The sequence below is a fragment of the Mauremys reevesii genome, linkage group 9 (genome assembly GCF_016161935.1).
Source record: "Mauremys reevesii isolate NIE-2019 linkage group 9, ASM1616193v1, whole genome shotgun sequence".
NCBI lineage: Eukaryota > Metazoa > Chordata > Testudines > Geoemydidae > Mauremys > Mauremys reevesii.
In genome coordinates, this window is record NC_052631.1 from 48,538,892 (window position 1) to 48,566,069 (window position 27,178).

General features: G+C 47.2%; 2 protein-coding genes across 8 annotated transcripts in view; one reads left to right on the forward strand and one right to left on the reverse strand.

The window, feature by feature from the left end:
• Positions 1-27,178, forward strand: part of MSL2 (MSL complex subunit 2) — a 100,469-nt gene that overhangs the window by 69,107 nt on the left and 4,184 nt on the right. For 2 of the 4 annotated variants that reach the window (XM_039489868.1, XM_039489864.1), the window contains one exon: positions 21,702-21,747. The exons of the other annotated variants lie outside the window; for them this stretch is intronic. In XM_039489868.1, the coding sequence (XP_039345802.1) occupies positions 21,702-21,705 (4 nt within the window). In that variant the 3' untranslated portion in view covers positions 21,706-21,747. Of the gene's footprint in view, positions 1-21,701; positions 21,748-27,178 lie in introns of those variants that run through there. 4 annotated transcript variants of the gene reach the window in all.
• Positions 1-27,178, reverse strand: part of PPP2R3A (protein phosphatase 2 regulatory subunit B''alpha) — a 148,608-nt gene that overhangs the window by 9,909 nt on the left and 111,521 nt on the right. For all 4 annotated transcript variants that reach the window (XM_039489858.1, XM_039489859.1, XM_039489860.1 and 1 more), the window contains 6 exons: positions 21,395-21,551; positions 16,821-16,869; positions 16,072-16,161; positions 13,418-13,593; positions 7,357-7,475; positions 1,735-1,841 (listed from right to left, as the gene is read on the reverse strand). In XM_039489858.1, coding sequence (XP_039345792.1) covers positions 1,735-1,841; positions 7,357-7,475; positions 13,418-13,593; positions 16,072-16,161; positions 16,821-16,869; positions 21,395-21,551 — 698 coding nt within the window. The remainder of the gene's footprint in view (positions 1-1,734; positions 1,842-7,356; positions 7,476-13,417; positions 13,594-16,071; positions 16,162-16,820; positions 16,870-21,394; positions 21,552-27,178) is intronic.

Here is a 27,178-nt window from a genome sequence, read left to right on the forward strand (position 1 = left end):
AGTCAGTTGTCTTGGAGGAAGCTGGCCCTGTGTGTGGAGAGTGGTTTGAAGATGATTTTTCTAAGTCCTGACATTCTTTCAGTAAGCATGCCATGGCCAGATATGATGAGTCTGCCTGAGTTCCCTTGGGAAGTATGTAGCAGATCCCTGGTGTGGGTTCTTTGGGGATGGGGGTTAGTGATTCCCTTGAAGTTGTTTGGGGAAGGATTTGATGATATCCTTACATTTCTGGGTGAACTGTGGTGTGAGGTCTTCTTTGAATTCTTTACAGTAAGTGGTGTCGGAGAGTTGTCAGTTGGCCTCATTAATGTAGTCGGCACAGCTAAGCACTACAATGGCACCTGCTTTGTTTGTTTGATCACTATCTGGTGGTTAGGTATCAGGAACTATATAGTTGTCCTCTCGACAGTGCAGAGCTTGTGTTGGATGTGGTGATTAAGGATTTCACAGTCAATTTTTTCCCCCAAAGCAATCAATGCAAGTGTGAGATTTCATCCACTGTGGGGTCTCCAGTCATATGGTTCTTTTTTCTTACGACTGACAGTGATAGTTGTGTGTGGGGGGTGGTATTATTGTGAAAGAATTCTTTGTCCTCATCCCCAAAGGAAAACTGCACAACACCTTCAAAAGATGAGCCTAGGATCTTAAATTCATAACTTTGCTAGATACTAAAAATCATGGTCTTAATAAAGAGACTGGATTTATGGTTTATTATAACTGTCTGTAACCCCCCCCACACACACACACACAAACCCCCTTTTTTGTCCTATGACTAAAAAGGTGTTAATTGGCTACTTCACCTTGAATGGATCTCTTAAAACAGTGGTTCTCAACCAGGGTTATGTGGAGGTCTTCCGGGAGGAGGGTGTGTGTGTGTATATCAACTCATCTAGATATTTTCCTAGTTTTACAACAGGCTACATAAAAAGTGAAGTCAGTACAAACTAAAATTTCATACAGTAACTTGTTTGTACTGCTCTATATACCATACTCTGAAATGTAAGTACAATATTTCTATTCCAATTAATTTACTTTATAATTATATAGTAAAAAGGAGAGAATAAGCAATTTTTCAGTAACTGTGTGCTGTGACACTTTTGTATTTTATGTCTGATTTTGCAAGCAAGTAGTTTGTAAGTGAGGTAAAATTTGGGGGTACACAAGACGAATAAGACTCCTGAAAGAGATACAGTAGCCTGGAAAGGTTGAGAGCCAATGTCTTATAATATATGTTAACTACTTATGCTAAACAATCTCTCCCACCTTGTATTTAGCTGTGACACTCGGGAGTACATTTCCCAGACCTGAAGAAGAGCTCTGTGGAAGCTCAAAAGCTTGTCTCTTTCACTTACAGAAGTTGGTCCAATAAAATATATTCTCTCACCCACCCTGTCACTCATCTAGACGGACATTCCACTTTTGACAATCATCCAGCTGGTTTTGATTATGCTCTTTAGATCACAACTGCCATCTTCTAGTAATACTTCAAGGTCTCATTTTCTATCTGCTTGCATTTCTATACTAGCACTTTAATACACATATAATCTTATTCTGAAACAAACAATGAAGATTATTTTTTACCTTCTAGCATTCGCTTTAGGTATCTGCCTGTTGATCTGAAGTAAGCAAATGCTCCCCTTCTCTCCCTCTGTAGCCTAGTTTAAGGCAGTTTTCTATATACAAAATGTGTGGGATTACTGAATGTAAGATAGCTGCGCAAATGTCAACACCTACCCTTCTTGTAACTGCTCATTTCCAGATTCTTCAGCAACAAGAAGCTCATACTCCTCTGCAGCGTATCTGTCCCAATCTGAAGGCTCCGGTCCATCATTTTCAACATCCTAAACACATCAGAAAAGCAAATTAAATAGGAGTGTCCTTACTGATCTACAAACTTGCTTTGCAAAAGCTTCTCACCTATCTACAAACATGTGCATTTCTGCAACACTTACTGTTGGGGTTTGAAAAATGCCTTAAGGAAAACAACTCAATCCAAGTTTAGTCTCTTAATCAAAGTTTAAATTATGTACTCATCAAGTTCTTTAAACAAAGCCCCGAGTAAACAAATATGTTTTGTATTAGGCTTTAAATCTCGAACACAGGTGGAATACTTTGCCACCCATCTTGAACAATGACATTCCCAAAATGTCAAGAAAGAATAACTGCAAACCTGAACTGCTCTGGCAGGACATACTGTAAGAGCAAGGGAACTCTGCCTAGTGACTGGTTCTCAGAGCATTCCAGGATTTAGAAAATGTTGACAGTCCTTTGAATTGCACCCACAACCAAGCACGCAGCTTTTGCAGAGTTTGGTGCATAGGGGCAATATGCTCAGAGAACTCCTCTCCATGTATGAGTTGGGCCATGCCTTTCACCCCAGCTGAGCTTTTCAAGAAACATACAATGGTGGCCCCAAGTAGCAATTCAGCAGTGGGTCCTAGAAGTAACAAAGTCCTGGGTCACTTTGGCACAATTCCTCTCCCTCCTGAGTGTGAATTGCCTTCAGACAGGGCCGCCCAGAGGATTCCGGGGGCCCCGGCGGCGGGGGGCCCTTCCGTTCCGGGACCCGCCGCCAAAGTCCCCGAAGACCCCCAGCGGGAGCCCCCCGCCGCCGAATTACCGCCGAAGCGGGACCCGCCGCCGAAGCGCAGCCCGGTCTTCGGCGGTAATTCGGTGGCGGGGGGGGTCCCCGCCGTGGGCCTTCGGGGCACTTCGGCGGCGGGTCCCGGAACAGAAGGGCCCCCCGCCGCTGAATTACCGCCGAAGACCGGGCTGCGCTGCGGCGGGTCCCGCTTCCCCCCCACCCCGGCCCCAGCCTCAGCCTCTTACCCGAGCGCGTCTCCGGCGGGGCCTGAGCTCCGTCCCGCTCAGAGCCGTGTGGTGAGGGGGCGGGGCTGTGAGCTCCGGGCCGAGCGGAGGCAGCTGCCCCGCCCCCTCCCCACGCCGCTCTGAGCGGGGCGGGGCTCAGGCCCCGTTGGAGCTCCCAGCCCCGTCCCCTCACCACGCGGCTCGGATCGGGGCGGGGCTCAGGGGCTCCGGCGGAGACTCGGCGCTTGATGCGCTGAGGCTCCAGGAGAGGGGCGGAGGCGGGAGCTTCCGCTCTTCTCTTGGGGGCCCCTGTGGAGCTCGGGGCCCGGGGCAAATTGCCCTCTTTGCCCCCCCCCCTCTGGGCAGCCCTGCCTTCAGATGGTTGTGTGAGGTGCTGTGCAAAGACACAACACAGATGGGAAGGAATTTAGACTGTCTTATTGATAAGGACGTGCCCAAAACAAACACTTGCATTAGATTAGAGGAAGCACCAGCTCTATCATAGTTAAGGTTAGGAAGCCCTTTCTGTTTAAAGGACAGCTTTAAGTGAACTAAACTCTGCACAGTTACTTGGCTTGCCTTGACATTTGGTGTACACCTGGGGTGTGTGTGATGGGGTTATTACTAGGACTGTCAAACGATTAAAAAAAATAGTTGTGAATAATCTCAGTTTTAATCACACTGTTACACAATAATAGAATACCAATTTAAATGTATTTATAAATTTTTGGATGTTTTCTATATTTTCAAATAAGTTGATTTCAATTACAATACAGAATACAACATGTACAGTGCTCACTTTATATTTGTTATTACAAATATTTGCATTGTAAAAAAGCAAACAACATAAATAGTATTTTTCAGTTCACCTCATACAAGTACTGTAGTGCAATCTCTTTATGGTGAAAGTGCAACTTACAAATGTAGAATTAATATTTTTGTTACATAACTACACTCACAAAGAAAACAATGTAAAATTTTAGAGTCTACAAGTCCACTCAGTCCTACTTCTTGTTCAGCCAATCGCTAAGACAAACAAGTTTGTTTATATTTATGGGAGGTAATGCTGCCTGCTTCTTATTTACAGTGTCACCTGAAAGTGAGAGTAGGCGTTCACATGGCACTGTTGTACTATAAAGTGAGTCCTGTACACTTAGTATTCTGTTGTTGTAATTTAAATCAGTATATTTGAAAATGTAGACAAACATCCACAAACATTTATAATTTAAAGTGGTATTCTATTATTGTTTAACAGTGCAATTAAAACTGACTAATCAGGATTATTTTTTAAATCTAGTTACTTAGTTTTATGTTAATCACTTGAGTTAACGGCGATTAATTGATAAACCTAGTTTTTATGGATCCAAATTTGGGGTTATTTGACCAATGGGTTACTGAGAGACAAGACTCCCTCCTATCTCTCCTCCAAAAACATTTTTTCTTAAGGTTGACAATTTCTACCAATGATGTACACCAAGATACTGTAAACTGAAACCCAACCCGTGGCAGAAATCTGAAAATGAACTGTGTAGGCATGTTGCTACAATCTGCCTGCCAAAGGGTTGTTGTTATTTTTTTAGTTAGGGGAAATGTAAGCTGAGTATAGCAGAAAATTCAGAAGATGCTGATACTGAGCATTCTCAAAAGACAAGTGGACAGTGAAGACAATGAATGCAGTGAGGGGCAGGGCTACCTGCTTGCCTGTCAGTCCAGCAAACCAACTCTCTGCCAGCAATGGGCAGGGCAAACACTTGGAACCTGGCCCTTATACCCAAACCCTGTACATCAGTGGTCTCCAACCTTTTTATGCTCAAGATAGACTCATAGACTCTAGGACCGGAAGGGACCTCGAGATGTCATCGAGTCCAGTCCCCTGCCCTCATGGCAGGACCAAATACTGTCTAGACCATCCCTGATAGACATTTATCTAACCTACTCTTAAATATTTCCAGATATGGAGATTCCACAACCTCCCTAGGCAATTTATTCCAGTTTTTAACCACCCTGACAGTTAGGAACTTTTTCCTAATGTCCAACCTAAACCTCCCTTGCTGCAGTTTAAGCCCATTGCTTCTTGTTCTATCCTCAGAGGCTAAGATGAACAAGTTTTCTCCCACATCCTTATGACACCCTTTTAGATACCTGAAAACTGCTATCATGTCCGCTCTCAGTCTCTTCTTTTCCAAACTAAACAAACCCAATTCTTTCAGCCTTCCTTCATAGGTCATGTTCTCAAGACCTTTAATCATTCTTGTTGCTCTTCTCTGGACCCTCTCCAATTTCTCCACATCTTTCTTGAAATGCGGTGCCCAGAACTGGACACAATACTCCAGTTGAGGCCTAACCAGCGCAGAGCAGAGCGGAAGAATGACTTCTTCGAGTGATTGCTCCTATGCATTCCATGTAGGTGTGCGCGCCGCGCGTGCACGGTATCTCGGAACTTTTTTCCCTAGCAACTCCGGCGGGCCGGCTGGGCGCCCCCTGGAGTGGCGCCGCTATGGCGCGTGTTATATACCCCAGCCGGCCCGTCCGCTCCTCAGTTCCTTCTTCCCGCCCGTGACGGTTAGCTGGAACTGTGGAATGGGGCACTTGTCGGTACGATGAGATTCCCCCAGGCAACGAAGGCAGGAATCGTGAGCGTCCCCAACAGGCATCAACCGCTGACAAGCCGAGCACGGCTTGAATCCCGGTGTCTGGGGCATGAGCCCACACCGGGTGGGGGAAAAAGGAGGGAAAACCCCCCCTTAATTCCTTAACTACCTTAACTAACTAAACTATGAGCTAAACTAACTAACTATATACAATAAACGGAGAAAACTGCTAGGGGTGTGGAGGACTAACAGAGCACTCCACAGTTCCAGCTAACCGTCACGGGCGGGAAGAAGGAACTGAGGAGCGGACGGGCCGCCTGGGGTATATAACACGCGCCATAGCGGCGCCACTCCAGGGGGCGCCCAGCCGGCCCGCCGGAGTTGCTAGGGAAAAAAGTTCCGAGATACCGTGCACGCGCGGCGCGCACACCTACATGGAATGGATAGGAGCAACACATCTCGAAGAACACCAGTTACTACGGTGAGTAACCGCCTTTTCTCGTGTCTTGCTCACAACACACCTGTTAATGCATCCCAGAATCACGTTTGCTTTTTTTGCCACAGCATCACACTGTTGACTCATATTTAGCTTGTGGGCCACTATAACCCCTAAATCCCTTTCTGCCGTACTCCTTCCTAGACAGTCTCTTCCCATTCTGTATGTGTGAAACTGATTGTTCCTTCTTAAGTGGAGCACTTTTCATTTGTCTTTATTAAACTTCATCTGGTTTACCTCAGACCATTTCTCCAATTTGTCCAGATCATTTTGAATTATGACCCTGTCCTCCAAAGCAGTTGCAATCCCTCCCAGTTTGGTATCATCTGCAAATTTAATAAGCGTACTTTCTATGCCAACATCTAAGTCGTTGATGAAGATAGTGAACAGAATATCACTTTTTGAATTTAAGGGCAACCCAGGATCTACTCTGCCCCTTCCCCAAAGCCCTGCCCCACTCATTCCATTCTCCCCTCTCTTCGTTGCTTGCTCTCCTCAACCCTCACTCACTTTCATTGGGCTGGGCAGAAAGTTGTGAGGGGTGCAAGCTCTGGGAGGGTGTTTGGGTGCAGGAGGGGGAGCAGCTAGGGTGCAGGGATTATGGTGCAGGAGGATGTATGGGGTGCTGGCTCTGGGAGGGGAGGTCAGGGCTGGGGTAGGGGCTTGGGGTACTGGTTCTGGAAGGGGGCTCAGGACTGGGGGTGTGGCCTCCAGATGGGCAGTACTTACCACAGGCAGTGCAGTGAAATTAAGGCAGGCTCTACTCCTGGAAGGGGCCAACGCACCTCTGCGGCCCCTGGAAGGGGGACACGTGGCTCTGCGTACTGCCCCTTTCTCAGGCACCATCCACAAAGCTCCCATTCGCCAATGGGAGCTGTGGGGGTGGTGCTTGCAGGCAGAAGCAGCATGCGGGGCTGCCACTAAGGCAGGCTCCCTGCCTGCCCCCCAAGGCTGTGCTGGCTGCTTCTGGGAGCAGTGGGGGGCTGCGGCAGGGAGCCTGCCTTAGTGGCAGACCCGCTGCACCACCGGAAATCACAATTGACTGGGAGCCTCAGGCTCAACAAGTTCATTGCGATCAACAGGATGGTGACCACTGCTGTACATGAATGAGCTACATTTTGTCTCTGTTGCCAGAGAACAGGTGTGGTGGATGGAGTGCCCATCAAAAAGATGCATCGGACAAGACCAACATGTCTGCCTTCAAGGCCGTAGAGAAGCAGTTCCCAGCCTACTGCTTAGGGGATACACTGCCGGATGGGAACGGGAATTGGTCTTGTGAGCCAGAGCCAGCCGCTGGACACTATCGTGCTTGTTCATGATCATACAGCACTTGTTTCCTACAGCACGCTGTTTTAGTTCCGTCCTCTTTCCATATCTGCTGCTTTTCTCTAAAACAAGCCAAACTTCACTGTCCCCAAAAATAGTTTTGGGGCAACAACGTTTGGAGACCTTGCTTTATACCTTCTGTATTGCAAAGGGATCCCGCTGTTCATTGTCCAGGTACTTTTCCAAGTTAAAGAAGGTGTTGTAGAATACATGAGCCATTCTGCATCTCTTCAGGTCTCGCAGCATCACCCTTCCTGCAGAAAGAGCACACGTTATTTTAGTAGCACATTCTTAATTAGTGAGTGATATGACCTGTCAGGGTCATGCTCCGCCTCCCCCCGCACTCTGAGGTACAGATGTGGGGACCTGCATGAAAGACCCCCTAAGCTTATATTCTACCAGCTTAGGTTAAAACTTCCCCAAGGCACAAATTCCTTCCCTTGTCCTTGGACAGTATTGCTGCCACCACCAAGTGATTTACACAAAAATTCAGGGAAGGGTCACTTGGCATCCCTCCACCCCCTTTCCTAGGGAGGCTTGTTAATAATATACCAACCAGTTGCCTCAGCAATGTGAGAACAGCCCAGACCCTTTGTCTTCAGGACACTGAAATGAATCAGGTTCTTAAAAGAAGAACTTTTAAATCTTTTTATTACCCGATAAAGTTACCTTCCATCCTGATTTTGCAGGTGTGATTCTTTTATTTTTTTTCTTAAAACACAGAGGATTCTTCTCTGGGCTCAGCTTCACAGTTACAAAAACAGGAATGAAACTACCTCTGTAGCATAGGAACATTCACAAGCCAAAACAAAAGATAACCTAACGCATTTCCTTGTCCTACTTACAATTCCTGTGGTTTTAGATGGCTTATTCCAGGTATATTTTCAGGAGATATTGTACCTGCTTGGCTTTAGCCACCGGAGAGGGAATAACAAAAGAGAACAACAAACAATTTGAAAGTATCTTCTTTCCTCAATGGTCCTTTTGGTCAGGTACCAACTAGATTATTTGAACTGCTTAACCCCTTACAAGTAAGGCAATCCAGTACAGCTGCCTTGGAGGGATTTTATGCTACTGCATACATAAAGGTTGCTACCCTTCCCCCTATATTCATGACAGGACCCATTTAGCACAGGTCTTTTCTAATTTAGGATAATACCACTAGCGTGTTTTGTTTTTTCAGGCTGCCAATGCCCATTTATTAGACAAGCAAATAGATCCGTGTTTAGCTTGGACCAAGGACAAGGAGGCATCTCATATGGCTTCCATGGTTGTTTTGCATTCTTCTTCCTACATGCAGATTTCACACAACATTCATGCCTGTCTAAAAGAGCACATCTTGGACTGTGTTAATGTTACTCAAGACCCGGACAGGTGCTATGTAATAAATAGTTAGCACTACAATCCCCATATTGCATGACACACTGGCCCTTGTAGAGCATGCCAGCATGTGCAGCAACTTCATTTAATTGGACCTAATATGGTTTTATGATTAGAGGTATCTGGGTTCTTCCAGTAGAATTATTGCCTCAGGCTGTAGTAAGATTGGGCTATTTTTGTGTTTCCTGTGGGAGCTTATCAGATAGCATCAGTAATGGGTAGTACTTGAGTCATATTTATTGACAGGCTATTGCTGTAAACAGCTCCTTACCAGGCCTGTATTTCCCATTTACTGATTTTTGCAATTCCAGGATAATTGGCTTAAGTCCAGATGGTGCTTTGCAGTCTGTTTTTTGTGCTAGGGCTTCCTACAGGTTCCACCTTGACCAATTTTTGCTCATACATATACTCATGAAACTCATCCCAACCAAAAACAATGGCCAGCATTACTTTTCAATCTGAGCACAGTTCTGTTGTGTTTTAGTTAGTGCTTTAGAAACACGTGTTGCTGGGCAATCATCTTGCAGAAGGACATTATCCAGTCCCCTCAATGTATGTGGCTTCTGCCCTGCTGTTTGGTGTAAGGTTCTTTTCTTCAGCATGGTCCAAAATGTTACATTGTTCCTCTCGTTGTGTTGATTAAAATGAGGCGATCATCATGGTTACCTCAGCCAGATCCCTCCATTGCAGGACAAGCCGCTGAGGGAAATCTGAACAGAAGTTACTTCAACTGTAAATGTGATTTGAAGGTGCAGAGTTTTGCAGTGAACCTTACAATACCGGCTATATTTTGATCCTCATCTTAACCTACAACAGACCATTTTAATTCACCCTCCCTCCTCCTCCCCTCCCACCCCCGTTAAGCAAGACTGAATCTAAATAATATTTGAAATATATATTACAACCACCAGCTAATCCATCATTTAATTGGATGTGTGTGGGGGGGTAGGGGGGGAATTCGCCATCACTTGCAATCTTTAAATGAAGATTAAATGTCTCTTTCTAAAAGAGAGAACATCCAGCTGAGCTAGAGTCCAGGAGCCTGGTGACATGCCATAGCCCATGCAATGCAGAAGGTCAGATTTGATGGTCATAATGTTCCCTTCAAGCCGTAAAACCTATGAACTCAAAAATTTACATCAGGTCTTGGATTGTAGTGCTGTGCCTAAACTTTCTCTTGGGAGTGTGTTTTTGCTTGCCACCCAGGCCTACAGTAGCTCAAGTCATCCATGAGGTCAGCAAAAGCAAGTTAACCCATTTGCTAATGGGTTAATGGAGATGGGTAGGGAGCTAGTGAAGGCCAGTTCACCACCTACAGGGCTTAGCAAATGGGTTAAACTGCTTCTGTTGATCTCATGGTTGACTTTTCCATCCCTCCCAGAGAGGTTTTGCACAAAGGCAATTTGTGAGACATTTTAGCTAGGCTAAGGAAAAGGAGAGGTTACTCACCTCGTACAGTAACTGGAATTGTTTGAGATGTTTTTGTCCTTATGGGTCCTCCATATTAGGTGGCTGCGCACCAGTTTGCCTTTGATTGGAAACTTTTCTTAAGCTGTGTCTGCAGGTCCAGACCAACAGTCTATAGGGTGGGGTAGACCTGCTGCCAGACAAGTTCCTTCTCAACAATGACATACAAAGTACTCTGAGGTGGAGGGGAAAGAAGGTGAGTAGTGGAGTACCCAGAGAAGGACAAATCTTGAAGAACTCCAGTTACTGTACAAAGTTAGTTACCTCCCCTTCTTTGTGTTTTTGCCCCATGGGGGGCTCCACGTTAGGTGACTCCCAAGCAGTACCTCGATTACGGAGAAGGGTGCTGCGGAGATGAGTTCAGAGAACAGCCTCACCTAAGGCTGTATTTTAGCTGGAGATATGAATAACATGGAAAAAGTGTGCACAGATGACCAAGTGGCAGCTTTGCAAATGTCTATAATGGGTATGTTTTTAAGCAGTGCTACTGAAATGGATTTAACTCTGGTGGAATGGGCCAGCACCCTAGGATGAGAGTGCATTCCAGAAGCCTTGTAACATGCATCCTGATACCCATTTTAGATAGTCTGTGTGTATGGAGAGAGAAAATCCCTTCATTCTCTTGTTTGTCCCTCAGAGATGGGGGCTTGAAATTGGTCCTTCTGGTCCTGTGGCAGCTAGTCAATAAATTGTGCAAATTTGGTGTAATTGCTGTAACAGTACTTTGCCAACAAGGCGTGATAGTTGGTGACACTGAACTGTACCACAGCTAAGAAATAGCTCTTGCTGCCCAGAAGATCAATGCATTTGAGCTCTTTATCACGAGGAGCTGATCTTGCCTGGTGGTATCTGCTCCTTTCATTGACCACACGTCAACCACAGGAAATGGGTGGTAGGGTGAGAAGAAAGGATAGTCAGAGCCCTTGGCTGGAACATAGTATTTTTTGTCAGCCCTCTTGCACCTGGATGGGATGGTGACAGGTGTCACCAGGCCATAAAATCTGGCAGACAAGAGGGTGTCATGAATAGGCAGCAATAGTTTGCCTTGAGATGTGGTGCGGAGGATATCTGCCACAGTGTGTTAGGGCTCTTGTATCTCTTTCAGGGCAATCTGTAGAGTCTTGGCCACCCTCTTCATCAGGTCCTAGAACAATCTAAAATAATCCACATGGGATGGTGGAGGGGGCATAACTGCTTCATACAGAGATTATGAGGATTATTTGTTGGAAGGGGATGCTTCCTCCTCTGCTCTTAGCTACTGGTCCTCCTCGAAGTCTCCTTGAGGATGTTTGGGATGCTCCATAGTGAAGGGGCTCCCTGGGTACTGAAGGCTGCTCCTGCTGATGGGCCCTTGTATGTTAGGGTACGCTATAGAACCAGAGAGGGCCCCAGGATTCCAGAAAACCCATTGTGGTCAGGGTATGGAAAGGGAGCAGGACTCTTAGCATGCTTCTGCGAAGGTTGGCAGGGCTAGTTTCCAGAACATCATCACCAGGATACACTGCCAGGGAGGGAGGCTAGAAAGAGAAGGTGGCTGAATCTTGGATGGAGATGTCATATTCTGAAGATGTAACAACCCCTCTGTCTAATAGACAGGCTAGGGATGTCAGTACCGGCATCTGAGTAGGGGCTGGTATCCGAGTCAGTACCAGTGGTCGAGCTTTTGTGGGATGCACTGATACTGACTGGTAGGTTGTACAGGCGGATAGATCAATACTGACAGTGACATCCTCCCCATACCTCTTAGTAGAGGGGATTCATGCTCCTCTATCACACAGAGGTCTTTGTGAGATGAAAGGGGATTGAACCGGTGATCCAGGGCAGTAGTCCTTGAGGTAAGGTGAGTCAATTGGTACCAGAGACCACATGGATATGTGGTCCACATGCTCCTTATTGCTATTTCCCTCAGAGGATGCCAAAGTTGGGGCCAGTGCTTTCTTTGAGGAGTCCCCATGTTTGGAGGGCTCTGAAGATACAGAAGCCAGAGCTGAGTGGGGTTGCTTGCCAAGAGACTTCTCGGTATGTGGAGTGCTTGGTAGACCTTTCTGATGGAGCCAGAAGAAGCAGAAGCCTCAGCAGTACCTGGAGGGGGGTGTGAGGTCTCCTTAGTCCCTGGTCTCTGGGGTGAATTTCCTTGCGTTTAGACTGGTTATCGGGAAACTGAGATCTCTTCTGCTTAGAATGTTTGGAGGCTTCAGAAGTTGTCCCTGGGTCTTTGCTTGCTGGAACTGAAGTTGTCTCTGGAACACTGAGAGGCTGAGGCCTACGTATGGGGGGAATCAGATCCCATGGTCTCAGGGAACACTCCATAAAGAGCAGCTTAACTCTGTCCTCCTTCAGCTTCTTTGATCTGCTCTTTAAGCTGGAGCAAACCGTACAGTTTGATGGGACATGGAATTCTCTGAGGCAGTAGAGGCAGCTGGAATGCTCTTTGCTGAGGGGGAAAGACCTGTGGAAGGTCTGGAAGGGTTTGAAGCCCAGGGTTTTGGGCACAACCTGCAGAAGGGAGGCTATGGGCAAAAAGGCCGAGGTTAGCAGAGGCCCTTCCACTGCCAATGAAGAAAAGGATGAGGTAGAGCCCCATGCAGTGCCATGTCTGAGTGGTGACAGAGTGGGACTGTCCAGGCAGTGTGCACCATCTGCAGAGCTCATAGCTCAGCTCTGCACAGGCCCTTTGTGTGGGTGACAGTGCAGAAGAGCCTGGGGCGGGGGGTGGCATTGGTGCTACATAGCCAAGAATGGCTCCACAGGTGCCGTCCAGCCTGGCTGGGGCGATCCCCCTCTCTGTAGAGCCAGGCGCACAGGTCCTGCCCAGAACCTGGCTTTATAGAGCTTTAGACACTCAACCACCAGGCCTGACTCATTTGGTACAGAGCTCATGAAATGTCAGCATTGCCTTTCTGCCACTCCTCCCTAATAGACTATTTCATTGCGGGGTTAATGGGCTGTCATACTTCTCTCAGCAGTGTCAGAGGAGAATTTCTGTTAGTTTTTTTTCTCTCTCTATTATGTGTTTGCCCTAATCTATGATACATGGCATGACATGAGCAGGCTGTAGCCCATCTCCTCCTTGTTATAAATTATAAAATTTAAAAAGTAGCCCTGTTAATCTAGCAAGAATTAGTCATAAACCCCTTACTCCTTGCAGCTTGATTGTTACCGCTTGTGCAGGGATGTGCAAGCAACCTTCTCCTCCCCCATGTCCAACCACTTAGCACGGACATGGGCCACGTAGGCATAGTGGGGAGTGAACCCAAATGAACTCTTAAAATAAAAACAGAGTGAGCATAGGTGGGAACTTGACCTCACTAAACACCTCCAACAGGCTGGGGTTTACAGCAGCTCTTACCATCACCATCTGGCTTCACCAGGTCGAGCATTTGGCACAGTAAGTCATGGAATGGTAATGGCTCGATGCCCATCGCTTCCATCCTCTCACATTGTTCCTCATAAAAATACTCCAGTTCATACATAGACAGTATGCCATCTCCGTCCAAATCCAGGCAGCGGAACCAGTATTCGATACTAAGGAAGAAGAAGAGAATTAGTCTTTTCATGTTGGCAGCATTGCAGCATTGCAGAAACCAGCAATATTATCTTAGCCACCAGAGATCGGAGCAGTGCAAGGTCCTCTGTCCTGTACCACATTCACCATGACTGACAGCTAGAATTGCAGAGTAAAAGCAGAGTCTGACAATAACCTCAATTACTCAGGGGTAGGCATTTCCCTATTCTACAACTGACCTTCGGTGCTGATGATGGGGAGGGGCTGGAGCAGCTTCTAGGGGTTTGGGCAGCACTAACCAAGCACCAATTAAAGTAACCTCTCTGTATAAGTCAGCTAGAGGCAGATCCTGCTGCTTCTTCCCTGAGCACTACAGGGGTCAGTTTACTCAGTAGGTTTGGTGTCCGCACAATGGAGGGGAAGCACAGTGACTGATATTAATGAAGGTACTTGGGCCTATGTTTCCCAGCAAAGGCCCAGTATTCTGTGTTTGCTGTGTCCTGGGGTATGGGCACTGCTCCCTGGTGGGGTTGTCCAAACAGGCTAATTGCCTGCAGTGATCCCTACACATGGGCTATTGACTATCCCTGGGAAACCCCTGGCAGGAGCAAAAGTAGGCCTGGGATGTTTAAAATAGTTCCCTGTGCTCTTTTATGCAAAAGACAAAGCTCTCAAATAACTGCTGTGGCTTTAGCTATGGACAAGCCAGGGGCAGGACTGATGGGACTCCAGTTTTTACTCCCCCTCGCCAGTCACTGTCCTAAACAACTCAGTGATTCTGTGTGAGTGGCAGGTCACCTCAGAGGGGAATGCAAGGATAGGCTGTGTAGTATTCTCCCACACCTGCTTGTACACACATCTACCAAGTGCATGGAATCAGTGGACCCCTGGATTGCAATTTTTGTCATGCTCCCCCCAGCCATTCACCACACTATGTAATCCCAGTTCTGAAAGGCATGTCCCATACCCTCATTGTTTCTATAATGGAGTCAGTACTAGGCAAGTATCTGGCAGGAGGGCAGTGGATTGGTGGCAGTCAGGAGAACTGTTCTGCTCTAGCAGCATCCTACTGAGTCTCCCTCTTTGTTACCACCTCCTTCCCACTCACCCAAGTCACTGACCTATACTAAGACTGTACAAATCAGTGCAGGAAACACCTCTCTGATAAGCAGCATCCCTAAAAAATCAGCACACATCAGAACCCCAAAAGTCAGGGTCCTCTGCTCAGAGAAAATTACTGAGACAGCAACACATGTTGCTTAGATTAGTGCAGCTCTTTAACACCACATTGACAATGTTTGTATAACACTCTGGGATGGAGCTATGCCCCATTCTCGGTCTGTGCTTTCCTGCCACCTCCTCTTCCCCAGGGTGTGGCAAGAACAGGAGCGGCACTCAATCCTGCAAAACAGGCAGATGCATTATTGGACAAGGGTGTCTGGAAAGCACTGGTTGCTAAAGCCCTCAAGCTCACTCACTTCACAGCCAGAGGGATGGATTGTGGTTGGCAGCCCTCTGGGAGGGCAAAGTGGCCTCCTGCCAGGCATTGCTGCCACCAGCTGGATGCTGACCTGGCGGCAGAAGAAAGCTGGCATCCAGCGCAAGCTGCGATCCTTATATGACATCAGGCAAGGGCTAAAGTGAGAGGAGCTTTTCTGGGGTGATATAGGCATGCAGGGGCTGGACAGTCATGTGGGGAAGCAAAATGGTTTGCTGGTGCCCAGGTCCTTCACCCACTCCTGCGCAGCAGCCTCCATGCCAGAGAGAGCTCTGCCTGCCTCCCTGCATCTTGGGAGCTCCATGATGGCCAGAGGCCTCATGCCCGCTGGCAGCGTTTGCACATAGTCCTCTATGCAGGCAAGGTGAGGAAGGGCCCTGCTGAGGAAAGTGAAACAGGAGGCACTGAATTTAGCAGCTGGGGGTGAAGCCACAGCCACTTCAGCCTAAACCTTGCTGTGGGGGGAGAGGGCGGCACCTTCAGTAGGCAGTTGGGAGCATCCACTACTGTTATGGCTCAGCTAGTGGCCTTCTCTTACCCTTGGAGGGGTGCTGGGACATGGGGCAGTCAGGGGTCCTGTCCTCTGTCCAGGCATAAGTCATGCTGAGGCCAGCAGCAGGGCCTGCCTGCTAGTGGTGATGATGGCATGGAGCAAACAAATGGAAGCTTCTCCCACCTCCTCAGCCCTGCTCCTTGCATGTATCCTTAGGCAAACATGGGACAAGGGACAGAGTGGGGTGTGGTGGGAAGTTTTGTGACCACCGATAAAATCCAGGGGCAAGAGAAAAGGTCACTTTAAAAGCAAAGGCTGTTTTTACCCAGTTTTCCACTGGCGAAGGCAAGTTATCTGTGCAGGGTGATCCAGCAAGTCAATGTCTTACCTCCCACTGCAAGCCAGGCTCATCCTGGTTCACAGGCCTTTGCACTAACGAGCAACAGTCTCCTGTAATCCCAGGAGCTTTCTGCATGTGTCTCTCCACACCCTTCCTAGAAGTCCTACCTTGTGGGGCTCCTTTTGTCTTCTTCAGCAATGAGGAGCCACACAAAATCTGCATAGCTCAGCTGTCCCTCTTTCTGCGCTTCATTGCCTCTGAAAGACCCAAAGCACCTTCTAAATTATAACATGAACACACAGCCAAAAGCACAGTCAGAACACCGTCCGGGGAACGAGTTGGGAATTTTCATACACCTGGAAAACACCCATGCTTGTTCTTTTAGGCCAGTAGGAGTGTGTTAGTATTGGTTGGCCCCTCCCACACCTGAACTTGCTCAGGGGTGAGAAGTGCTCCTGAGAGCAGCTACTGCATTCGCAGTCCTACTGTCACTGCAAAGACAAAGTTGCTTTTGAAGTATTTCCCCAAAAAACAGTTAGGAGCTTTTATTTTAAAGGAGCTTTTGTAATTGTGCCCTCCAGCTGCCTGACACTGACACTGCTGTAGGACTAGGAGACACACACATACATGAAGTGTACGCACCTGTCCCCTCTCCTGTGGCCCACAGCGATACATTTGGGAACTGTGCTAATTTGACAGGGTTTTATTTATTTTTAAAATCACCCTCTGGTCCCTCTCTTCCTTTTCAGACTGGCCCTATCCTGTGACAGATACGCTAGCCCCTTGCCCTCTCAATGGGATGGGGAATGTATGAGGATACCTTGCATTTCTACCTAAGGGTGACAGGATTCCTGTTCTAGTTTTTGCTTCCTTCCATTTCTCCATTTAATTCTCCAGCCAGGGTGCTATACCTTACCTCACCACTGCTCCACTGAATATCCTCTCAATAATCCTGGTTGATAAAGCTGGAAATGAAGAAAATGAAGCATCAATACACAGGCACTGTTAGCCTCATGGGCTATCGGACCTCTGTGTGTGTGGTCAATCTGTATGAAGTCATTATCCCACAGCTAAAAGGACGGGCAACGAACATGGCCTGCGTGGCCATTTTAGTACAGCCCAAACTTTAATAGCCTTGCAAACAGTAGCAATTAACCATCCAAGTCTCTCTCACTCTCTGTCGCTTCCTGTGCCTAGCCTGGCAACACAACTACTCTCCCCCTAGAATGTGGCAGCTCCAGATTATCCAGGTATAAGACTTTGGAAACATGCCCCATTAGTGCTATTCGCACTACTGGGACTTGTGCCAGAGTGGGATGAGCACTTGTGGCATGAGAGCATGAAGGGTAGCTCAGCACGTTTATCGCAACAAAAGAAACTCAGCGTCTTTACCTCTATGGTGGAACATTGAAACCCTGCACCCCCATAACAAGAGCTGGGTGAATACTGGTGTTTTTGGTTTGCTGGCAATGCTGAATAATTGAAAAAATATTTCATTTTGGGTGGAAATTTTCAGTGAATCAAAAAGTCTGAGCTGGGTCAAAACACACTATGCAGTTGCGCCATTTCTAAAAACACATCTATTTTTGTTAGTTCAATGAACCAATTCAGTGAACTAGACATAAATTTGCAAAAAGGATTGGGTCACCTGAAACTACATTTTTTCTTTCAGCAAATTCATTATTTGTTGAAAAAAAGGTCACCGAGCTGCACGCACAGCCCTGCCAGGGACTGTCTGTCTCTCGCCACTGTCCTGCCACAATTTAACAGTAGTGGCTGTCAGGATTTACCAGGTTACTGTGATTATTTTTTACAACACTCAGGCCTGGTCTACACTAGAGAGGGTGGAATTGATCTAAATTATGCAACATCAGCTAGGTGAATAATGTAGCTGAAATCAACGTACTTAGATCTACTTACTGCAGTGTCTTCACTGCGGTAAGGCGACGGCTGACACTCTCCCGTCAACTCTGTCTGTGCCTCTCACCCTGGTGGAGTACTGGAGTCAACAGGAGAGCACTCAGTGGTCGATTTATTGCATCTAGACTAGACGCGATAAATCAATCCCCACTGGATCAATTGCTGCCTGTCAATCCAGAGGGTAAAGTAGACAAGTTGTTACTGCAGAACACTTTCTAGCACATAGTGAAGTACTTGCCTAAATAACTGGCCCTCACCTACAGCTCTCACAGTATGCCAGCACGGTCCATTCGGGGCGGCAGTATCCTTTATTCACACAGGGTGGCTTCACCCCATGCAGAAGACTGCTGAAGGACTAGCATTACTTAGGCATCCCGAGTTCAAGAGCTGCTCTTGACTAGTGCCAAAGCTGGCAGGGCCTGAAAAGTAGGCCGGTTGCAGAGAGGAGTGCAGGCTACAGCCTATGAGCAGCTGGTATAAGTGCTTTGGGGAGGCTAAGAAATGCTGGACGTGGCGCACCTCCCTTTGGAGGCACACTGGCCCATCGCCTTTGGCGCGTCACCCCCGCCCCTACTCCACCTCTTCCTCTGAGGCCTCCTTGCCCGCCGCTTGCTCCTATCTGCCCTCTCCCCCGCAATCACTCACCTTTATGGCAGGAGGGAGCAGAAAGGAGTGAGAGGTGAGGGGAGCTTGGGAGAGGGGTGGAGAGATGGGAGTGGCAGGCAGGGGGGCCTCGGGGGAAGAGGCAAAGTGGGGACAGAAAGAGGCAGAGTGGGTGGGGGGGGCAAAGCCTCAGTAAGTGGAGAGGCCGAGTGGGAGCAGGGCCTCTGGGGAAGCGGGGGTGGAGTGTGGATCAGGCCTCGCAGGGAGGAGGCTGAGCTGCGGTGGGGCCTTAGGGTGGAGCAGGGAGTAGGGGCCATGGTCCAGGCACTGGTGCCTCCCGCCCCACAAATCTAGGAAGCTTCCGGAACTTGCCCCAGCCTCCCCAAACACATATATATATAGTGTAATTAGATTTTCAGAAAACCTTTGACAAGGTGCCTCACCAAAGGCTCTTAAGCAAAGTATGCTATCATGGGCTAAGAGGGAAGGTCCTCTCATGGATCAGTAACTGGTTAAAAGATAGGAAACAAAGGGTAGGAATAAATGGTCAGTTTTCAGAATGGAGAGAGATAAATAGTGGTGTCCCCCAGGGTGTACTGGGACCAGTCCTATTCAACATATTCATATATGATCTGGAAAAAGGGGTAAACAGTGAGGTGGCAAAATTTGCAGATGATACTGCTCAAGATAGTTAAGTCCCAGCCAGGCTGTGAAGACCTACAAAAGGATCTCACAAAACTGGGTGACTGGGCAACAAAATGGCAGATGAAATTCAATGTTGATAAATGCAAAATAATGCACATTGGAAAACATAATCCCAACTATACATATAAAATGATGTGATCTAAATTAGCTGTTACCACTCAAGGAAGATCTTGGAGTCATTGTGGATGGTTCTCTGAAAACATCCACTCAACATGCAACTGCAGACAAAAAAGTGAACAAAATGTTGGGAATCACTAAAAAAGGGATAGGTAATGAACAGAAAGTATCATATTGCTTCTATATAAATCCATGGTATGCCCACATCTTGGATACTGCATGTAGATGTGGTCGCCCCATCTCAAAAAAGATATATTGGAAAAGGTTCTGAAAAGGGCAACAAAAATAATTAGGTAAGACTGGGACTTTTCAGCATGGAAAAGAGATGACTAAGGGGCGATATGATAGAGGTCTATAAAATAATGACTGGTGTGGAGAAAGTAAATAAGAAAGTGTTATTTACTCCTTCTCATAACACAAGAACTAGGTGTCACCAAATAAAATTAATAGGCAGCAGGTTTAAAACAAACAAAAGAAAATATTTTTTCACGTAACACAGTCAACTTGTGGAACTCCTTGCCAGAGGATGTCGTGAAGGCCAAGACTATAACAGGGTTCAAAAAAGAACTAGATAAGTTCATGGAGTATAGTCCATCAATGGCTATTAACCAGGATGGGCAGGGATGGTGTCCCTAGCCGCTTGACGATTACTGTTCTGTTCATTCCCTCTGGGGCACCTGGCATTGGCCACTGTCAGAAGACAGGATATTGGGCAAGATGGACCTTTGGTCTGACCCAGTACGGCCATTCTTATGTTCTTAATTAAGGAGTCAGGGGAGGCAGGGAGTGCTCCCACCAGTCCTGGTTAAATCACAGGCTTCACAGCCTTATACACTGAGAAGCTGTATTAGTGGAGAAGGGGAAGTGCAGGCCCGACAAGGTCCCTCTGTCACAAAACCAGATGGGATTCCCCTCTGGAGCCACAAGGCCCATAACAGCCTTTCCCGTCTTCCAGCCAAGAGAGAACGTGCCTCAGTGCACCTTCCCAGAATAGGCCTGGACCTCAGGCAGGCACCTGGGCTAGCACTGGAGAGAGCTCAGGAAGTGGATCCGAGGAGTGAGGCTAAAGGTCACTGGGTGAATGAATAAGGGAGGTGGGAGGCTAGTGCACTACTGGAAGGGGCAAAAGCTGAGGATTAAATGCATTTAAAATGTGAATGTGCAGCGAGGTAAAGAAAGGGTTGGGCAGGATTTGGAGGGGATGGTTTATGTACATAGATATTTAAACTGGCTCCTTCTGCTGGGGCCACAGGCTACACAGCCTCCCATTGGGAGATGCCTTCAGCATGGGAACTAAGGCCCACTCCTGACTCTACATCGCTGTGGGAGAACCCTCCTCCCACCCCTAGACTGAGTGCTTGCCTCCTGAATCTTGTGTCCAGCCTGAAGTTAAGTAATGATGGTGCCTTTCCATTGGGTCTAATTGTAAGCGGGTGTTGTTTCCACAAGCAGAGAGGCAAGACGGGGCACCTGTTGCTTTGTCCATAACACTGCCCCCGTGCTTTGTGCTCCCACTGGGTACATGGAAGATGTATGGGTTGCAGCTGGTGCTGTTGTTGGGTTTATGGAGGGCCACCAAGGAGACTGGGATCCTGAGCTTGCATAAGAAAATGTAGCAGCTCCCACACCAACCGCTCCCACCCCTGCAGCTGGGACATGGCTAAGTTGCCCTCACCTCAGGGACCTCCATGTGTTCTTGAGATCCTGCTCCTAGGTACAAAGCTTCTTCAGGGCCATTTCCAACTCCCCACTCTCAACTATCACTTCAGTCTCTTACCTCCCGCTCCACAGCAAAGTACAAAGCCAGCTGCTTGTCCCTCTTGCTGTTTTCTAAGCTGTACCTCCTCTGCTGAACTGCATTGTCCACCTGTGGCCAGAGGCCAGGGGATTTAGCATCATTACAGACCCCACTACATAGAAGCCCTTATTGTCTATTGCAGTTCCCCTTCCCCCAGCCCTAAAAATGGCTCTGTCAATTAGCACCAAGTGAAGTCCAGGACGGCCCCAGTTACATCGCTGTGGCACCAAATTCGCCATTTAAAATATAACTTCCCAGGAAGGCAAGGCTTACCTTTTCCCACAACTTTTACAGGTTTCTGTTACCACCTTCCTCAGCACATGTCCCAGCCTAGGGGATCAACTCACCTTGATCATTGTATCTAGCCAGATCCTTCTGGCTGATGTAGAGGTCATGGTCAGTGTCCAGCTCCCAGAATTTACAGTAGATGACATAGAAGTGCTCATAGGAGAAGTAGTCTGTGATTTGGTTTATGTCATCCTCTTCCTCCAAGAGGGCAAGAGTCTGAAATGGCATGAGTTGGATGGGAAGTTAATTCTAGACTAGATAGGGAGATGCCAGCAATTGCCTGGGTACCAGGGTGCTGGCACAGAGGGTGAATTACACATTGTGAAATAATCTACCTCTGAAATGTAACTCTTTTCCATTTGCCAGCTGATATGCAAATACACTAATCATTTACCGGGGAATAAGCAAGAACAGTGAATGACAGACATCCTTGTTCAGAAACGGATCTCCTGGCATGTGAGTATGGATGTCTGCATAAAAAAATGCTCATCCCCAGAGAGTCCTGTAAACACCACCACTTTCATGTGAGTGTTCAGGAATAATGAACACAAGCAGGGCGGGGCAGAGGGAGCACCAAACAGCTATCTGGAATTGGCCCCAATGTCTGCATTCGCTGCCTTCTATCAGCCTGAGACACTCAGTGACATTAGCACCATGAGTCTTCAAATCTCAGTAGGAACTGGGGCACATCCTTTGCCAGAAAACAATGAGCCCTGGAGCAACGTCATCCTAGCACAGTACACTTTGTTCCCCATCCCTTTCCTGTCTCTCTTCCTTCCCTTCTCGTCAATCATCTTTCTCCCTCTCCTCTCAAGGCTTTGTAGTCTCAGCACCTCTCAACATTTGCATGCTGGGATCACACCAGGGCTTTACCAATTTATCTCCCTAGCTTCCCATCCCTGGTTTCAGTGCCAGCAAGAGGCAAGATGGCCACTTCAGTCTGATAAAGTATGGTCTTAAAGAAAATGAAAAGTCCAGGGGGTCTAGGGATTGCTTTTCTCCCTCCTTCTTGTCACCCCCATATCTCTTGGTGCTTAAGAGTTTTAGATTCTCTAAGATGGAATCTGAGAATCTGGGGGAGTCAGGGGTTAGTGTTTCTAGACAGTTTCTTGCCACAGTTGGACAGGTTGGCCTTGGAGGCCTCCTCAGCTTGAGAGTCAAATGCACACAGATCAGCACACAGGACATTTCAGAAATCCAGAGTTATTCCCTTTATTCAGAGGAACCCAACTGAGTTGCACGCTACTTAGACAAAGGACTCTAAAAGCTGGGAGCAGTCTCTCTCCTGCCACGGCCTCCTAGTCCGTGCATTCCCGACATCCCTCTCCCTCAGTCATTCGATGCCTCCCAGACTTCTGAGGAGTCTTTTGAACAGTTACACATTTGATTGTGTCCCACCTAAGTGTAATTCATCCTGCCCCTTCCCTGCTGCCCAGCACCATGGACACCATGTGCATGGAAGGAAAAGTTACTTACCTTGTACAGTCACTGGAGTTCTTCAGGATGTTTGTCCCTGTGGGGCTCCACTTCAGGTGTGCATGTGCCCCATGTGTCTTCAGCCAGAAATTTGGAAGCAGTGCCTGTTTAGTCCACACATGTGTCCTAGCTAACCTTGTGCCTAAAACTGAGGGTACATAGGCCATGTCAGACAAACTGCCTTCAGTTCCTTCTCTGCTGCAAAGGCAAAAACTCCAAAGCAGAGGAGAAGGAGGGTGGTTAATGGAGGAACTCTAGTTCCTATACTGTATAGGGTAAGTAACCTCTCCCTTCTTCTTCTTCGAGTAGTGAGCCTATGGGTGCGCCATTTCAGGTGACTTCCTGCTACAGGAAGTGGGTGCTTCGGACCCCGGTCTCAGACTGTTCGAAGAACAGCAGTACCAAAAGCAGTGTTTGCTCTACCAGTGTGCACTAGTGTGAAATGTTTCAAAAAGGTGTGAACTGAAACACATACAGCAGCTTTGAAGATTTCTGCACTGGGAACACTCTTCAACAGAGCTACATTTGTAGACTGGACTATAATACAAGGAGGAAGCTGAATATTAGCGGCCTCACAGGAAGAGGGCATGCAACCAGAAAGCCACTTGGAGAGTCTTTGGGTTGGGATAGGGGCCCCTTTAACTTTGTGTGCAAAACAGACAAACAATTTGGGGGAAGGCCCTAGGGGATTTAGTCCTGTCCAAGTAGAAAACCAACACTCTCCCGACAACCAAGGTGAGAAGGGAGGCTTCTTCTCAAGTCTGGTGAGGTTTAGAGTAAAAAATGGAAATTTAATGTCCTGATTGATTTGAAAGTCTGAGGTTACCTTGGGCAAAAAGCAAAGATGTGATCAGAGAGATACTTTCTCCCTATAAAAATGGTAAAGGGGGGTTCAGCCATTAGAACCCCTAACTTGCTGATCCCTCTAACTGCTACAATGCAGTCTGCATGGACAAGAGAAGCAAGAAACATTTAGCCAGTAGCTCAAAGGATGATGGCTTCATCAGCTAATTGAGGATAAGATTCAGGTCCCATCCCGGGACAGATTGCCTGATATGTGGGAAGAGATTCATTAAACGTTTAATAAATTGAGATGTGGTGGGGTGAGCAAATACCGAAACCCCCTAAACAGGGAAATGGATGCTGTGATAGCTGCTAAATGGACTTTAACAGAACTCTCAGACAGTTCTTCATGACTAAAAGGTAAACCAGAATGTGAGCTGGGGAGAATCAATATGGGACAGACCCTGTTGGGTACACCAGTGGTGGAATCTCTTCCATTTCTGTTGGTATGTTTTCCTCATGGATGCTTTTCTACGTGCAGTAACACCTCTTGCGCCTCTTTCAAACAGTCCATGTCTACCTGAGAGACAGCTAGCAGTCAAGCCTTGAGATGCAGTGCTCCAAGGTTGGGGTGAAGAACCTTCCTTGAGTCCTGGATCAGTAGGTCTGGTACTAGTGGTAACCATAGTGCAGGACAAGAGGAGGGGTGAACCAAATACTAGAATCATATTTGTCATGACCAAGCCTGTGCAATTAGAATGACTCTGGCTTTGGCCTGATTGATTTTGTTTAGGCCTCTGAGGAGTAATAGTATCAGGGGATAGGCATAGAGGATGGATTTCTTCTCCATCAAAAAATGAGAAAGGCATGTCCCAGAGAATGACAATCCAGACCCACTCTTAAGCAGAATTTCCAGCATTTTCTGTTGGTGGCAGTAGTAAAGACATCTATTTCCAGAGCCCTCCAGTGAAGGAATATCCCCTTGAGAATCGCTGATCTCCCACTCATGATCCTGGCAGAAGTGCCTGCTCAGGCTAAGGCAGGGGTAGGCAACCTATGGCATGGGTGCCAAAGGCGGCACGCGAGCTGGTTTTCAGTGGCACTCACATTGCCCAGGTCCTGGCCACCGATCGGGGGGCTCTACATTTTAATTAAATTTTAAATGAAGCTCCTTAAACATTTTAAAAACCTTATTTACTTTACATACAACAGTCATTTAGTTATATATTATACACTTATAGAAAGAGACCTTCTAAAAACGTTAAAATGTATTACTGGCACGCGAAACCTTAAATTAGAGTGAACAAATGAAGACTCGGCACACCACTTCTGAAAGGTTGCCGACCCCTGGGCTAAGGTGTTCTAGGGGCCTGGTAAGTATGTGGCCGAGATGAAGATCTGATGGAACAGGCACCAGTTTCACAGCTTCAGTGCTTCTGCACAAAGGGAGGGAGACCTCACTCCTCCCTGGTTATATATGTAGGACATGCTGGCCCTGTTGTACATCCTGACTCTGATGGATTGGCTTTTGATCATAGGTAAGAAGCGTTTGCACTCATTCGGACCACTCTGAGCTCCAGCAGGCTGATGTGGAGAATCGATTCTTGAGCAGCCCATTTGCCTCAAATGGTCTGACTTTGAATATAAGCTCCCCACCCTACTAGAGATGTGTCTGTTTCTATGGTTGCAGAGTGAAGGGGATTCCTGTACACACCTTGTCAAGGTCTTTCCACCAATTGAGTAAGTTCAGAACGTCTCAAGAAGCTGACACTAACTTGCCCAGACTGTGTTTGTTGGGAGTGTAAATGGTAGCAGCAAAGATATAACCTGGCATGTAGTGTAGAAAGGTGCAGGCAGCCATAACCCAAGCCTTGTAAACAAATCCTGGCCATTGTCTCTGGGTTCATTTGAACCTGAGAAATGAGGCTTGTCAGTGTGATAAATCTGTCTACAAGTAGGTAATCTCTGGATATCGTGGTGTCCAAGGTGGCTCCTATATATGCTGTTCATTAAATTGGTGCCAAAGTGGACATTTCTCTGTTGAGCTGAAGTCCCAGAACATCAAATGGGCTATGGTCTTTGTGACTGCAGGGTGAACTTGGCTGTAAGAGGGGCCCTTGAGGAGCCACCTGCTGAGATGGGGGAAAACGACCATTATGACTGTGCTGCCACCACTGCCTGAACCTTCATAAAAACCCTGGGGGTGGCAGAGAGTCTGAAGGGGAGCACTCAATATTGAAAGTGATGCTGACCGATCATGAATTGCAAGAATTGCTTGTGAGCCAGGTGTATCACAGTAAGAAAGTATACACGCTGGAAGCTGAGGGCTGCAAATCAGTCCTCTAGATCTATAGATGGTTTTATTGCTGCCAGTCTCACCATCCTGAGTTTCTGTCCCTGGATGAAGTTCTTCAAAACTCTGAGACCTAAGATTGGTCTCCACCCACCCTTCTTTTTGGGAACTAGAGAGTACTTGGAGTAGAACTCCTTTCCTCTGCTGGCTCGAATGGCTCCTATGTGAAGAAGGGATTGAACTTCTTGTCTCAGAAGACATTTATGAGATGGGTCCCTGAAAAGGGATAGAGAAAGGGAGTAGGAATGGAAATTAAATTGATGGGAGTAGCCCGAGGTTACAAACTCCAACACCGTCTGTTCCCAAGATCTTTGAAAATGGGAGAGACGATTCCCAAAGGGTTGGGAAGCGGGAGGTTAGAACACCACAGCCATAGATCTGAGGGATAGGGTGGTTCCCAACCTATGACCAAGGCATTAAAATGGATGCTTGCCTGCTAAGCAAGGCTGTGATGCTATCATGGCAGAGGCTAAGCTCTTCTCTTTTGAAACCTAGTATTTTTCTTAGGTGGTTCTGATAATCAATGGTAAACCAGGAACTGAACAGGGTGAGACCTCTGTACTCATAGATTCATAGATTCTAAGATGAGAAGAAACCATCATGATCATCTGGTCTGACCTTCTGCAAATTGCAGGCCACAGAACCTCACTTCTGTGATAGACCCCGAACCACTGAGTGAGTTATTGAAGTCCTCAAATCATGATTTAAAGACTTCAAAGTTACAGAGAATCCACCATTTACACTAGTTTAAACCTGCAAGTGGAACATTCCCCATGCAGCAGAGGAAGGTGAACCTCTCCCACCCCTGGGTCTCTGCCAATCTGACCCAGGGGAAAGTTCCTTCCCAATCCCAAATATTGTGATCAGTTAGACCCTGAGCATGTGGGCAAGACTCACCAGCCAAACACCTCAGAGTCTTCCCAATCTAGTGTCCCATTTCTGGCTATTGGTGATATTTGCTGCTAGCAATTGCAGATCGGCTACCTGCCATTGTAGGCAGTCTTATCATACCATATCCTAGGACTGCACTGGCTTTTTTCACAGCTGGATCATATTGGTGGCTCATACTCATCATGTGATCAATCAATACACTCAGGTCTTTCTCCTCCTCTGTCACTTCCAACTGATAGGTCCCCAGATTATAGCAAAAATTATTGTTGTTAGTCCCTAAATGTATGACCTTGCACTTTGCACTATTAAACTTCATCCTATTTCTATTACTTCAGTTTAC